This window comes from Sturnira hondurensis, unplaced genomic scaffold, assembly GCF_014824575.4.
Source record: "Sturnira hondurensis isolate 20B ecotype Veracruz unplaced genomic scaffold, ASM1482457v3 Scaffold0018525, whole genome shotgun sequence".
Lineage (NCBI taxonomy): Eukaryota > Metazoa > Chordata > Mammalia > Chiroptera > Phyllostomidae > Sturnira > Sturnira hondurensis.
The window spans coordinates 1,513,514-1,529,526 of record NW_028091156.1 but is presented as its reverse complement, the minus strand read 5'-3'; the positions used below and the strand labels follow the sequence as shown (position 1 = coordinate 1,529,526).

The window sequence follows — 16,013 nt, the reverse complement described above, 5'->3', positions numbered from 1 at the left end:
CCCTTCTGCTCACTGCTGGGACCTTTCAGCCGCTGTCTGCACACCAGGCAGGGCCTGCGAACACAGGATGGGAACACAGGGCGCTTCCAAGGACCCCGTCCCCTCCCCTGCGGCTGTTCGGCCTCTGGACGAGGCATTTAAACTTTCCGTGTGCCCTCTGCTAGCTAGATCCTTCCTCCCCCCCCCCACACACCCCGCCCCCATAAAATGGGCCAGCCTTAGCACAGGGAGCACGGTGACCCGCCGTTTCAGCAGGGTGGCCTGGTGAAACACTGCAGTTCTAATCTGGACAGGAGACTCCTGGTGTCTGTCTGCTTTCTCTGCCAGCCTCCTTCCTTTCTCGATCTGCATCCTCCCCTTCCCAAAAGCAGACTTTGCTTTCCTTCTCCACAGATATTACATTCAACATGCACAGATCCTCGACAGACAGAACTCAGACCCGGCTCCTGCGGATTTTCTGAGTTTCCCCATGAACAGCCAGCCGCAGAGCCCTCTGTCAATAATGAGGACTCAGTCAATTTTGTGGACCAACGTGGAGCTCTGGGAACTCTCTCTGGTTAGCCCCCGGGGGCTTCCGCAGCAGCGGGGGCACAGAATTATTCACTGTGTGCTCCTGCCTTGGATTCTGTCTCGGAGCCGGAGTCAGATCTCTTGGAAACATTCAGAGACCGTGTGAACAGGCTCCAAAGTGGTCTGAGTGAGGACCCCCCACCCCCTGGCGGGAACCTGAGCTCTGCGGGCCTGGCCGTGAATGCAGTTATTCAGCGCCAGGCTGCGGCAGCACAATGAACCTAAGTGCTCAGAAACCAGTGGTCTCTCCGCGGCCGGCATGGAAAAACCACACTCCTCACCGCTGTGAGTTGTTTTGGTGGTGGTCACCTCAGCAACTCTGGTGGGGGTGCCTCCTAGGCGAAGGGGACAGCAGGACAGGGCTGCCGTGGGGTGGGGACCACAGGATCTGTCATATATACAGGACCCAGGCCACGAGCGCCTGGCTCAAAACCCCTGAAACAGAGGCTGTAGAATCTTAGAGGAATTTGCCAGAGGCTGAATGAACTCGGCCTTTATTAGACATAAAGGGAGATGGGGGTGAGAAGGCTAAGAGCCCACCCTAATGTATCCATAAACTGCCTTAGATTCAAGGTCAGTAGGGAGAGTGTCAGTTGTGCATGGACTGAAGTGCCTTCACCACGTCACCGGTGCCAAGGTCTGGCAGAGGAGACCAGAGAGGCGTACACTGCACAGGGCTGGCGGACTTCCCTGGCTGAGTCCCTGCCCAGCATCCACTGAGGAGTGTGGGGAGTGAGCTGTGCCTCTGGTGTGTGATAGGAGGTGACAACAGTCTCTGGAGGCTGGGTGCTGCTTTTCCGGGGCCAAGAGAAGCAGGCAGCCTTCCTTAGTGCAGACCCGGGGGCCAAGGCCAAGTCCGCAAAAGAAGCCTCTGCTGCCTCATAGGTCTGAATCCTGCCCCATTCCTCCTGCTAATAACCGAGTCTGTGCCCTCCCACATTCTGACTGAAGCCTAGTGTGGTGGTAGCAGGGGTGGGCGCTGAGGGCCGCGATGAGGTCATGACGGTGGAGCCCTCGGGAGTGGGATTATAAAAGAAGCCCCAAGAGCTCTCTGGTCCCTTCCACCACGTGAGGGGACAGCGAGAAGGCACTGTTTAGGGGCTCTTCCCAGACACCAGATTTACCAGCACCTTGATCTTGGCCTTCCGGCCTCCAGAACCACAAGAAAGGAATTTCTGTTCTTATAAGCCATCCAGTCTGTGCTATTTCATTGTGGCAGCTCGAACAGACTACATCCCCTCTCCAAAGCGCGACCCAGCAGCAGTCTGCCCCAGCAGTGGGCAGAAGAGGACGGCCAAGGCCACTCAAGGACACTAAAGATGGCTCCTGAGGGCAGAGAAAGCAAAACTCGGGGCCCACGAGGCGGCCGGCCTTGGAGGGCCTTGGAGGGCCTTGGAGCACGGGCTGCCCTGTGCACTGTCTGGCCCCTCTGCTTTGGAGGCTGGAAGGAGCTCGCCCTGAGAGGACCGAGGCTGGCCACAGCCGCAGCGTAATATCAGCATTAAGAACGATGATTTAGTAGTAAAAATAGCTCACATTTATTGAGCACTATGTTCTCAGTACCTCATGGGTATCAATTCAGGGACTCGCTATAGCCTTAAGGAGGTACATTTGGGTCCCGTCTTCATTCTACAGATGACACTGAGGACCAGAGACATCCAGAGACAAGTGTGACTTATCCAAGGACACACTCCAAGGACACACTGCTCAGAAACAGTGGGTAAAATGACAGGTGGCCAAAGATACCACACCATACAGAGCAGAACACAGAGAAGAATCTAGAAAAGATGTCTGTCAGGGAAGGGACTGTAAACGAGAGACTTCATCTGTGAGACTGTGTCCTTGTCTGTCGGGGGAAAGGAGCCACGCCTCCCTGTCCCCAAGCCATAGAATTCCAGGAAGAACAAACGGGTTGACCCATAGGCAACTTCTTAAAAATGGTAGATGTTCTTGAAGTGCAGTTTATTATGTGTGGTGTTGGAAATTTCAGCAAACATAAAGCATTCTAAAGTGAGTGTGTCTATCTCGAGGAGCAGATGAGTCCTGCCACCAGGTCTGAAACGTAAATAGAGACTCGCAATACAAGCGGCTCCTCTTTCTGGAATGAACTTGAAAGGCATTAATCGTCCACGGTGAATTTAGGGTTTGCCTTGGAATGCTGACAACTGAGGGAGATCGGCCTTGGAGAAGTTTTAACTGCGTTATTTGAATTATTCGTAGGCCGTTCATTAGGCCCAAAGTCAGGCTGAGCTTAGTGAGCCCGTGGATGGTACCAAACACGGAAAATGAAATGAAGAGGGAAACCACTGAACTTATTCATAAAGCGCTTTGTCTTTTCACGGTGAGCTCGTGGGGGAAACCCCGTGCTCGGCTGGTTAATGAATGCGGCCCACCACACGCGCTCTCTGCCGACGGTGCGATCCGGTGTCTGCGTGAACACCATGTCTTTCTACACTGAGGCGCAACGCGGAAAAAACTAACAGGAGCTGCCAATGGTCGTTGTTACGCTCCAGGTTCTGCTAGCGGCTATGAGTCACCCTGCTGCACGCTGTTTTGCATAAATCTTGGAAAGTACTGGAAATGTATAGGGGAGGTGCAAGTGTCTGATGCCAAAATGTGGGCAAAGTAGGCTACTGTCTACCTCCAGCCTAAGTTATAGATGTCTACTAGGAAACCCGCTTGCACCAATTCATTGCGCATGAACTTCCCCAGATGGTGCAGATGAGTCTTCCACCAGACATCTGTTCCTGCTGGGACTGGCTCTGGGGACTTTGGTCTAGGAATCTCGGCACTGTGAGCTGCTGAGGTCATACTCACAGCAGATGAACAAAAATGGCCACAGTCACCCGCCCTTCTCTGGGTGCGCGCCCCTTGCGGTGTCACTTCGCAGCACCTGAAGCAAGAGGGGGAGTCTCTCCCCGCCCTCCAACTGGAGTCAACAGAACACAGCAGAAGACATGGTGTTTCGAGTCTGAACCTCAGCCTCCAGAGGCCTACATGCTTGGATCATGCCACTGTCACGAATGTAAGTCCAAGACAGCCTCCTGGTCGATGAGAGACAATGTGAAGAGAGAGCAGGCGGCCTGGCCAAGGCCATTCTAGAGCACCCTAAGGCCAGCCAGCCAAGATCCACAGAGCTGACCACAGACATGGAAATGAGCGCGTTGGGGGCAGAGGAAGGTCAGCTGACCCACGGGCTCACGTGCAGTAAGAAACTCTCGTTGGTCTCAGCCACTGAACTTTGGGGCGGTGTGTAATGCAGCAGACGCCTCTCCCTGCCCCACCCTCCGCCGTTCCGGGCCACAAGCCTGCCTGTTAGCCTCCGTCTCCCTGCCTGGTGCGCCAACTCCTCACTGGAACTCTAGACTTGGCCTCTCTAGGGTTCCGACTAATTCTAATCCAGCTCCCAGAAACGCCTGTCCCCTTACACACCCACACCCAGAAGTGGGGGCAGGGGCGGGGTCCTCAGGACCATGCACCTCAGCACAGTGGCCCCTGAGACTTCCTGCTGTCTCCTCGCTTCTGGATGCCCCACACTGACTGGCTCGTACTTCCTGCTCCCCAGAGGCAGAGTTGGTGGATACCCTGGCACGATGGTCCTGCCCAGGGTATGACACCAGTTATCCCAAAGAACGAGGCTGTTCAATGGAGCTCTCGGTGGCCGCTACACGCTGTTGTGTGTGTGGCGGGCGGTGGGGGGTAGCTGGCCCCTCAGACAGCCCACAGGTCCCGGTGAATGAGTGCAAGCTCCGTGAAACGAGCTAACACTGCCTGACCCCGGGGGTGGGGAGCACACCCACCTGCGAAGCATCCTGTGGGAAAACTGCGTCGAAGGCAAACATCTTAGGAGGAACCTGGTTGCCTCTCTTCTGGAAGGCATTCTGACCGCCACATGCCAGGGGGTCATACAGGGTGATCTGCTTCTTCCGCGGGTCCACCTTTAAGAAAGAGCTGGACTCCGAGGTGTCACGGGCCAACGTGGAACAAATGCGAAGCATGACTTTCACCTTTTAAGAAACAGGAACCAAGACAGATGCGGAGTAAGTTGGACGCCGAATGGCGGGACACCCTCGTATACTCTGGACACATAAGTATTCACGGCACAACACGGAACCTTCCCAAGATAAATTATGGTGACGTGCCCAATGAATTAGCAAAGTGAGCCTTGGCTGATTGTGGGAAAACTGATTTATTTATAATTACCAGGTAGGATATTTCCACGTGTCCGTTACTTTATTATTGAAATCGCACGTCCTTGTCTTCCTGTTAATATAAATGGGAAATCAACTGTCCCCTGGTGGGCCAATCACACAGATGAAAAGTAACCTGGGCTGCCAGGCATTCAGGGCGGGTGTAGTGCCCTGGAAGTTCACAGATCAATAAACCAGGGACATAAAAGTTCGCTTCCATAATTCTTGCCTCTGCTCATCAGGACTCTTGAAGGAAAAAAATCCACGTTTTTTAGTGTCATCAATAAAGACCCGTGCGGTGGCCTGTTTTTAATGGCCAGCATTTGAAATGTGTTCCAAGGGGCAACAGTGATCAAAGATTCATTTGAACCGTGTTACTGGGGACCCCCTTAAGTGAGTGCCTGGGAGTTGACTTTTCAGGGGATGAAAGCACATCTCAGGCCCACCCCCTGAGTAGTTGAACGTGGACATTTCAGGTGCCCTTGACCCACTCAGCCCCGGAGCCTCAGGTCCTAGGGAAAGGGGGAGGGGTTCCGGCACTGCCAGCCCTTCGTCACTGCACTGCTGGTGCAGCCCAACTGTGCCGAGTGCCTTCTCTGTCCCAGGCACCGGGCTGGGCACTGGGGATGCAAAGACCTGTGACTTGTAAACTAGCAGGGCAGCCGGATGGACACAGGTCATGTCTGTAATGCAATGAAGCAAATTCTGAAGCTCTGTACAGGGTTATTTTTAAATCCCTGTGTCTTGCTCTCTTCATCCAACCAGTGGCCAGGTCTGATACAGTCTCAGTGATGCAAGTGTGGGGAGGTGGCTGTACGTCTTTGAATCAAATATTTCAGACACAGACGCGCTCAGAGAAGAACCTATGGACTATACTGCGCTGCGCATCACAGGGTGAGGGCATCCTCCCGCCCACCCAGCCCTGCCTACCAAGGCATGGGAACTGGTATGAGGTAGATAAAGCTGAAACGTACAGAATTTGTAGGGTGTTGGGCCCAGCTGTTCTCATCACTGAAGAACAGGATGCGTGTGCAGGTCCAGAGACCAGGGTCACTGTGGACGGGGCACAATGCTGGGATGAGGCCCACCTCCCAGGGGGCAAGTCTTGGTTCTCCCACCGTGAAGTCACAAGACAATCCCCGCCGTTCCCTGAAGGTCGGTTGTGAGCTAGGGCTGTGCGGTTGCCCAAAACGTCGCATTTACCCTTCCCCAAGCCAGGGCACGGGCGCACTTGCCCAGACTTTATAGACGAGAAAACACACGTCACAGAGCTTGTCCCAAATCACTGAACCTGCGGAGGCCAAGGCTGGGCTTGTCCCCTCCCGCTGGATGACTCCAAAGCCCACTCTTCCCCGTGTGGCCACTGCCCCTGCCACACACGGGCGGACTTGGCAGAGGCTGGTTTCTCACCTGCGCCATAGGATGACAATGCCCATCTGGTGGGCCTGCTGCAGGATGAAAGGAGTTGGCGTGTGAAGTACTGAGCACAGGCGGGTGCTCCACCCCAGGGTAGGTCTTTCCCTGCCTCCTCTTCCTCTTCCTCCTTATACTTGTTCCCTCCAATCACAATGTCCTGGCCCCTCCCAACCACAGTGTTACCAGTGAGGTTTTGCAACTCCTTGTCTTGGACTCGGGGTGCCATGGATCACAGCAGGGTGGGCTCACAGCAGGGTGGGCTCACTGCAGGCCGAGCTGGGCCCGAGCACTGGGCCTTACAAGGCTCCTACTAGTGCAGCGTCGTCACGTCCCACAGTCAGCCTGCACGTGACAGCTACCCCCACCCCGTCTGTCTACATCCATTCTGGCAATTTTCTTGTTCACTGTGAGTGTCCCCAATCTTATTTCAGTTCCCTTCGTTTCTATCAATTGGTCCCATTTACACAGCAGGCGTGCTAAGAGCTCGTCCTCAAATTGCAACTTTTGGGAGGTGTCTGGGGGCGCCGGGCCTTCGGTAAGCAAGTCCTCCCGCCCCAGCCCAGCCTCTGAACGGCACAAGTCAAGGCTGATGCCATGCCAGGCAGAACTGATGGAGTCACATGGCCCACCGCTTTTCCATTTCGCAATTTCACATGCAATTTCTGGGTAACTAGAGGTGCTGAATGTAAAATATGAGCTAAGCCACGCATGGGTCTATGAGGAAAAGCAGGAGAGAAGGGGCTGAATTAGTGAATCATTTGTCAGAGAGGAATTCTCCTGCATCTTAATGAAGTTCCAAGCGTGCACTTCAATTTCTGCAGACAGACTGAGGGTTCCAGCGGCTGGTTGGCCAAGGACATCCACGCTTCTTTAAAAGCCCACTGAACTCTGGGCTGGGGGAAAATGCTGCACGCCGTTACTTTCCTTGCAATTCATTTAAATAAATGGATATTTTTGTCCCCCTAAAAGGAAGGAAGCTGGGTTTTTCTGCTTCCCCTCTTTCATGCCCTTTTTCAGTCTAGCCCTCCCCTCCCTGTCTAATCCTCGGTAACTGGAGTGCTCAGGAGGTACCAGTGGGGTCAAGCAAAGCCCCAGGACTCCTTACCAGAAGTTCTTGCTTTTGTTGCAAACTCTGGCAGGTTCTCAGAGACACCTACTTCTACCCCCTCCTGTCCCTGCAGCTCGGGGGTGACTGTCCAGCAGTCTTAACAGGCACAGCCTCTCCCCAGCCCCCGGGGTAGAGGAGGCAGTCAGCAGTCACTGCCCACGGCAGAACTGGGGGAATGGGACCTTGACAGTTAAAGGCACAGTGTTGGGGGGGGGGGTGGGCGCTGACACCTGGATTCACTGCCTCCAGCAAAGATCTCACTGGACGAGGCTTCACATTGCCTCACTTACCTAATTGGTCAGTGGATGGTGAGAGACAGCCATTGCTCTGGGCAGCAGCTGTCCCTACCACATCCTGCTCACTCATCACCTGGACATGTCCTCCTGGGGGGCACGGTGGGACTGAGGGGAAGGATCAGTGAGATATTCGCTGAGAGGCAGCGCACGGTGCAGACTGAGGGCAGCTCTCTGCTGCTGGTCTCTCCCCCCAGGCCTGTGGCCAGGAGGCAGACTATGGCGCTCAGGAGCCCTCGGGGTAAACTGGACCATTCAAAAGATCCCTCGCCAGTGGGAGACAGACGACAGATAACAGTGCAGTGGTGGGAGAAGGAGGGCGCCTCGCCATCCTTGTTGTGTATGAGTTTGTTTAAAGTCCTTTGTGGGTCCCACAGTGAAGGGCCTCCCAGGCGCATGTGAAACAGTGACTGGTCCCTGGCCGGAGCCACAACCACAGTACACGCTCAGGGACCGCGTGTCTACGGCGAAGGCTGCCAAGTAAACGAATCTCTAACATCTTTTGATTCCTATGCATATCCACGTTTTGATTCTCTTTACACCGATGCTTAAGTTCACAGATATTTTTAATAAGCTTAGTAGAAACTGGTCCAGGTGGCCTCAGATCACCTGACCAGAAAGACCATTTGGCATCCTTTTTGCCTCAATCCTGGCAGTACCAGAATTGTCTTTAAACACTCACATCTGTTCTTAAGTTTCAGAAATGTGGCTGGAAATTGCTCTCCAAAGCAAGTCAGGGGCTAATCAGAAGGTTCATCCAATCCCACCAGCGGGAAGCAGGGAGGGAAAAGGAGAAAAAGCAAGACTGTCAAAGGGCATCCAAAACCAAAAAGTCACCTGTGGAGACCAAGCAGCGGAATGCAGACCCCGATGGCAGCGGACACTGCTCTCCACGGCCTCGGTTCCCTTGCAGTGAGGCCAGGTGCATCGGTGGGGATGCTGGGGGTCCTCCTGGCGAAGTGGGAGCCATGGGAATCCGGACCACCCTGTCACTCCCAGGAGACCCTCTCTGCCTTAGATGGGAGAGGCAAGGTGTGGACAAAAGACCGAGTGTACAGCCCAGGCTCTGTGCGGTGACAGCGAGGGTGAATGTAGAGGGGCACCCTGCTGTCCTCGGTGCACACCAGGAAGCCTTCCTGGCGGAGGGGTAAAAACTGGGTTCACTGTTTCTGATGAATCGATCTCCTTTCTTACAGGTTCTGGGTGCAGGGGGCCTTGCAGCGGGCGAGGAGCCGGAGACTGGGTTCTAATCCAAACGTCACCACCACTGAGTGGCTGTGCGGCCTGAGGCCCGGGCCTTGGCCTCCTGTCCCTGAAATGGGATAGTTGTGCCACCTCCCTTGAAGGACAGTGGTGAAGAAACAAGCAGGTACAAAGGGACATATGCAAATGTAAAATACTGCTCTGGAGAAGGAGGGAGGGGCTCACACCTCTTTCTACAGCAAATGAATGGCGTCGGAAGCCTTTCTCCTAAGCTTAACTCTAAAAATTAAAGCAAACAATTCTTTAATAACCATACACATCCACAGCAACCAGAAAGACAGAGAACAAATCAGTCCCCTCTCCCCTCCCCTCCCAAATGAAAGGAGACCATATGGTTTGCTGACACACTTGTCAAGGTGAGTAATCCATGTAAAATTTGGTCGGAGCATCTAAAAGCTAAGTGTGGAATTTCCCTTACTCTATTCCTCTCTTCTCCGTCGCATCGGTGTGATGAGTGGGCTCGCACTGTCTACTTACGGTCCATTAGCCCCTTCGGGGAAATTCTCCAGCCGCTCAAAACAAGATGAGTGGGGAGACGGGAGCCCGAAACAGCGCACACCGTTCAATCTGCACTTCCCACACACTCGCTTTCCTGGCCTCCCAAGAAATTAGCGGCCCTCCACATCTTTCTGGGCGTGGGGCGCTCTGACAGACGTTGAAAAAGATTCTGATGAGGTGCCAATCTCTAAAACACCCTGCAAGGGACGGGATGCAGGGTGCAATTTTCCAGCCATTATTTAAATAGTGCTTTGGTCTTTACGGTACAATGGGAGATTCCGCGGCAGACCCGCCACAGGCCCACTGAGCCCCATAAACAACACTTTCCCTTCCCCTTTAATTTACCCAGTGTGTCCACTTAACATGACGGGCGAGTGACAAAGATGTTCCGTGATGAACCAAAACTGGGTTTTATAAAAAGAGAAGGTTTAAACACCTTTCTAATACAGTTTCTAGAAATGATCTGAAATTACTTCTCCTGGAGGACGATCTTGTTGGTTTCACGGGGCAAAAGGGTTCCAGAAGGTTTTTTTAGGAGACCACAAGAATTATCTGCCAGATAGTAATAACCTTGGTGGTCCCAAACAACTGCAGCGCCAGGGAGTATGGGGAGGGGGGGCCAAGCAGGCCGTGCTCCCAAATCACAGAGGGAGCTTTTAACCTGTCTTGCGAGGTTCGCGTTCCGTGAAAACACAGTTAACTATTAAGAGTCACAGGTCCACATCTGAAGGGAGGCCTGAGATTCTAGGCACAGTTCAGTGGTTAGTCACAGAACAAAACAAAATCGGAGTGAGTGTCTTTGCATAAAACGCAGTAACAACCCTACACGACCCACTCAAAGATCCCAGGGTCGGGTCCACCTGGAGGACGTCCAGTGTAGCATCCGTGCAGGTCTCGGGTGGGGGCGGAGAGAGCACCGCGGGCCTATTCTGCCGGGGCAGGGTGTCTGCTCTGGAGGAAACCAATGACTCGGTCACTCAATCGGCCCCCCACACCCCTGCCACCCGTCTTCACACACTCCGCAGAGTCTGCGTTTACTAAGGACTGACTACCTTCTTCCCAGCTGGCCCCCAGAAGCCTTGCCAGGGAACTACCCCTATGATGACTATCACCCTGCCCCTAACGTGAGGGCTCGGAGACTGAGGCTTGAGTCCTTCGGTGACTTGTCCGAAGCCTTGCAAAGGCGAAGGGAAGGTGGCCTGTCCCCTGCTCTCTCTACAGTGAGTGGCCTGGGTCAGAGCCAGGGGTACGCTCTTCCCCGCCCAAACCAGCAGGGCCAGAACGTCTCTGCCTGGGCCTCGGCAGAGCCACCTCTGCAGAGCAGGCGGGGGCTGCCCCGGCACTGGGGGAAGCCAGCCTCTCGGCGGTGCCAGTGGGGGAGCGCATGTGGTGCCACACAGCGGGCGATGAGCAGCGAGGCCATCAGAGAGGGAAGGCGTCCATCACCGAACGCCAGGCTGGGGAAGGCGACAAGCGGTGGCACGATGAAGCGAAGGGCGAGAGGACATGTGCAAGACCAGTGAGTGGAGCCCAGTGATGAGAGGCACTCAGTCGAGAAGAGCTCCAGGGGGCGGAGGGGAGGGGAAATTCCCTGAAGCACGCCACCACTGGGCATCTGTCACCAGGCAAGCCCAGCACGGGACTCGGCTCGGCAGGGAGCATAAAGCCAGCAGAAAAGTCCCCCTGGAGGGGCGCTGCCCCTGGTGGGCAGCCTCTGGGAGCAGGTCCCCCCACCACCACCACCAATTAGCAGGCTGGGGAGAGCAGCCAGGCTGCGAGGACGGAGGTACGTTGCAGGGCCTGGGCTGTCAGCAAAGATGGGAGCTCTGATGGCAGCCCATTAGAAAAGGTCTCCTGTCACCGCTCATTGTGCGAGGGAACTTATTTTACATGGATGAGCCGAGTTACACAGGCATGCCGAGGCTTGGGCATGCTCCGGTCAGAAGGGAAGCCCGACCTGGGACCCCAAGGCATCCCTGGGGTGAACCCCTTCGGTATTAAGGACCCTAGCAACCAGCGTGTCCTCCCTGTGAGCACGGGGAGTATGGCCGGGAGCTGGGGAGCACACACCCCGGGACGGGCGGCCCGGGTTGGGGTTCTGGCCGTGCCTTGGCCAATGTGTGTCTGGGGACAGTGATGTCACGTGTGCTGCGCCTACAGCCTAGTTATAGTGACAGCGCTGCCTAGTAGAGCCGCGTCTGTGAGACCCCCAGTGACAGTGTTGGTACGTGGAGAGCACTCAGTGACTATTGTCTATTACCACTTTATAATAATAGTGCTGTGACTATAAATGTATTATTTAAAAGAAAAGTTTTTAGTCCTCACCCAAGAATATATTTATTGATGTTAGAAGAGAAAGGAAAGAGCGCGCACGTGCGAGAGAGGGTAGATTGGTCAGTTGCCTCTCAAATGTGCCGTAACGGGGGAATAAACCCCAAACCCAGGTATGTGCCCTGACTGGGAATCGAACCCGCAAGCTTCTGGTGTCTGGGATGATGCTCTGACCTGAGGAGCCACCCAGCCAGAGCTGAATGTATTATTTTAACGTGGTTTCTTCATCATTAAAATGAGAATAATAATCACAATCTGGAAGGATTTATATGATTATTAAGCAAGTAATCTAAGTGCCTGACACACAGTAGGCCCTTGGTAAATAATAGTTGCCCCCATACCCTTGTCCTCAAGAACCGTACAGATGACCCCTGCTCTCCCTGTACCCACCCTCGACCTAGGGGGTCAGGGGACTTGAGTCGCCAGGTTCTCAATCCTTTATGCCCACACAAGAGACCCGAGAGGGCAAACCCCATTTCCCCACACTGCACAGAGTTCCAGCAGGTTCCACACCTGCCCAAGGCCGCCCAGGTTGTATCAACCCCAAGTAAAGCTTAGGTCTTCCAACCTCCACCCACACTTGCTTTTTCCTGCATTTTTGGTAAATCTTGGGTAAGTGACAATTGGAGATTTTTCTGAACACTGACAGAAAAATGAGCATGGTTACCCTGGGGTTACTGTGGTTATTTTCTCTTTTGAACTCCCCACTGAAAAGGTGAAACGGCGTGGAAGCAACTGCGGAGGCGGCACAAGCAGCGGGCACCCCCTCAACGGGACCTCTCCCAGAAGTCCCCGGCCTGGGTTTTGGTGCTTCCTGTTAATAAAGGGCCCACTTGGCACAGATGCCCACGCGTGAGTTGTGATGAAAGCGCTAACAGATCCGTCATTAAACAGCAAACACGCGGGAAATGCTGCCTCTGCCGACGTGTCTGTCCCCACAGAGGTGCTGTCGGCGTGGAGGACAGCAGGACAGGAGGGAAGCCGTTTTTCTTTTCTGAGGCCTACTTTATCATCGACACGAAAACCGCAGCTCGCTAATAACCTGACACTTGATTGAGCATCTTCTCGCCTCACTGCCGGCCTCTCCTCGGTCCCGGGAATTTCAATATCCCACTGCTTCTGGCCTTTGACCTACATAAACACCACCACCCAGACTCTGAACGTGCGGCGGGTGCCCCAGTCAGCTCAATGTCTAGAAAGGCCAGCTACCAGATGCACCATGGGATTTTGTAAAGCGCCGTAATAAGATCGAAACCAAAAAGGGCGGTCATCACTTTAAGTGCGTGTTCTGTGTCAGACTATCTATGCTGTCTCCTAAGTCCGACTAAACACACGCAGCACCCATGGGGCGATGGCTGTGTTCCTCCTGTGTGTGGCTGAGGCCTGCGCAGGTGCCCTCGTTCACCTGGGTTCTCGGGGTTTCCTGGGGGCAGGTGGCGGGGAACCTAGCACAGGACCCCTCGGTTCAGCACCAAGGCCTTTCCAGCCAAGAGGGCCGCATGCTCAGGGCTGGGAGAGAAGGTGCCCTTCCCAGGGCCCACTGGGGAGGCTGGGTGGGTGCAGGCGTGGGGCGTCCCCTCCCAGAGAAGCTACGGGCGTGGCCACTCCCAGCTGGGCTGCTTCTCTGGTTTGCACTTTGCAGCCCACAGGCCAGGGAAGAGGAGAAGGAGGAGGAGGAGGAGGAGGAGGAGGAGGAAGGGCCCCTCCCAGTGAGAAAAAGCATCTGAGGGGGTGCTGGGGCCGAGAGGCTGAAATCTGGAGCAGTCTTTGCTAAAATGGAAAGTCTTTTAAAATTTAAAGTTTAATTTAAAGTTGAATTTGGCTACAATTTAACTTTCATCGGAGCCTGACACGTGTCCAACAACTGCTGTGCCGGACTCCGCAGCCTCATGACCGCCTCCCACTAAAGGGGGAAAGACAGGAGGGAGGAGGAAGACCTTATGCCAACGCCTTGCCTCATGCCCCCGGACCATGGTCAGTCTCAGAGATTTTCATTGTTCTTCGGGAAGATTAAGGAAGTTCAGTGCCAGCCGCACTGGCCAAGGTCACCCCAGTTCTTTCTGCCAGCCCCTCCAAAAGGCCTGCATCCTCCGGCCACCCTGTCCACATTCACTGACCATCCAGGAAGCCCACACCAGGCGCCCAGCCCAGGCCGGGGCATGAGGAAGACAGAAGCAGGGGGGAGGGGGGAGGGGGGAGGGGCTGCGGATGAAACCAAAGGGAACCGGTGGCATTTCCACCTCAGATCCATTACTTTCAAGGTTGAGGTTTAGGTTTAGAAGCAAAACTACGTGAATTTCTTGGCTTAGCTCCATCGAGCCCCCAGCTCGCCACTCCATCCTGTTGGGGGAGTGGGTGGGACCCGACACACCTGCAACTCTGGAGCAGGTCGGAGGTGAAGGACACGTGGTAAGAAGAGGGGGTGAGAGAGGACCAGCTGGGGGTAAGGAAGCAAGTACTAATGCACCGTGCCCGGTGCCACCTCAGACCAGGGGCAAACCACGCCACCTCTGATTTCCGTAGCCGCCTCTCTACCTTGGCCCAGAAGCCCTCGCAGGCAACAAGACTCCCGTTCAAAGCAGAAAGGAAAATTCTAATGTGGAAGATTATTTGGAGGAGGCACCTTCCCTTTACCTTCGTCTTAGAAGGCTTGTGGAGAATCAGAGGGAGGTCAGGGAAAGGAGTTCCAAATAAATGGCACATTTTCCTAACTGCGGTCTTCCTCGGTGTGCATACGGTAACGATGGGGGGGAAAGCTACACATTAAGACATGTGCTTGCATTCCAACAATGACAACCCTCTGGGCCTGGGAGGCGACAGCTGCGGGGAGGTGTGGGAGGGGAGAGCTCCCTGAGGCTGAGGGGCTTCCACAACCTTTGCTGAACGGCGCCCAATCAGCCAGTGGGCTCCTGCATTTGGGAATCCAAAAGCCCCCCCATGGGGCTGTGTGTGAAGCATTTATCATGTGCAGGGAAGGACGGGCGCACCTGCGGCTTGCTGAGCTGGGAAAGCGAACTTGGCTCAGGTCCCACGAGTGTCCTGCACGGGCCCTTTTGCATTGGGGGGAATCAGCATTCCCTGGGGGGGCAGACGCAGCAGGAGCCCTTATCACGGCTCCGCAGAGTGGACCCGGCTCAACTGCTGTGGTGTCCTTAACGTGGAGCCTTGTTCCTAGGCTCCAGCTTACCCAGGACTGTTTTACTTTGCCTTCTAGGTAAACCCACCACAATCTGCCCTGTTTCCATTTCCAAAGAGTCTGAGCTCTGTCCCCTTTCACAGCGCGATGCTCAGTCCATCCTGTTTGGACTCGGAAACCTCAGGCTAGAAGAGACTTGGCCAAGGGACACAGACCGCAGAGCGCAATCGCCGGGGACTCTCCCAGGCTGCTGATACCCCCACCCCCACCAAACTATTCTAGTGGATAAACACCCAGGCCCCAGCCATTCAGGAAGCCTCCATCCATTCCCTCCTGCCTTCCTTCAGCATCGGTTGAGTGTCTCTCGATCTGGGCCAGCTACCATGCAAGGCTCTGAGCTTACAAAGAGCTTAGAACCAAGCTCTTGTGTTCGAGGGGCTTACAGTGCATGGGCTAAGAAAAACGTGTAACAGTGGCACAAACATTTCTGTGTGGGGCCACGAGGGCCCTTATAGTGGGGCCAGGAAAGGTTTCACGAAGGTGTCCAATGAGACTTGAAGAAGAGTCAGTGTCAGCTGGACACCCAAGGCGGGGCACAGGCACAGCGGGCAGAGTATGTGGGCAGAGTTGTGGAAGCGGCAAGTAGACATGGGGTCCAATTTCTCAGCTTCTCCACACCCCAGCTTCCTCGTCTGCAAGTTGGAGCCCGTAATAGTATATGCACCTCATGGGAGCAGTTCCGAGGGTTTCATGAGACGGTGCATGTGAAGCTCCTGGCAAAGGGCCTGGCACACGAGTGTCGTTCTGTGATTTCACTCTGATGTGGTTTAGAGTGGGCAGAGTGGAGGAGGGGCAAGCAATTCAGGTGGAAAAACAGGTGGATGTTGGATTGGAGAGAGCCTTCTTTTCCAAGCTAAAAGGTCTGTACTGAACTGGGACAGTGGGGAGCCACAGCGGGACACAGAGGGCAGGTGACTGGGAGGTTCCTGTTGCTGTGCCCCAGAATGCAGGTCCAGGGTCCTGACTTCTCCCATCTGTAAACCGGTGCCCACCCCACCTCCGCCACCCTTCCAGAGGGGGCTGTTACAAACTCTTAACGCCCATGCAACCTGTGCTTCTGCAGCACAACATTTAAAATGTGCCGCCCGCTTGTTCAGTGGGTCGGATTTGCGTAGATGACACACTATGGAGAGTTAGGAGAGTGCTGT

General features: G+C 54.7%; 1 protein-coding gene across 1 annotated transcript in view; it reads right to left on the bottom strand.

Moving 5' to 3' along the window:
- The window catches only part of KIF26B (kinesin family member 26B), a 373,684-nt gene that overhangs the window by 58,634 nt on the left and 299,037 nt on the right, over positions 1-16,013 (bottom strand). The window contains exon 6 of the mRNA XM_037069373.1: positions 4,371-4,577. Within this exon, the coding sequence (XP_036925268.1) occupies positions 4,371-4,577 (207 nt within the window). The remainder of the gene's footprint in view (positions 1-4,370; positions 4,578-16,013) is intronic.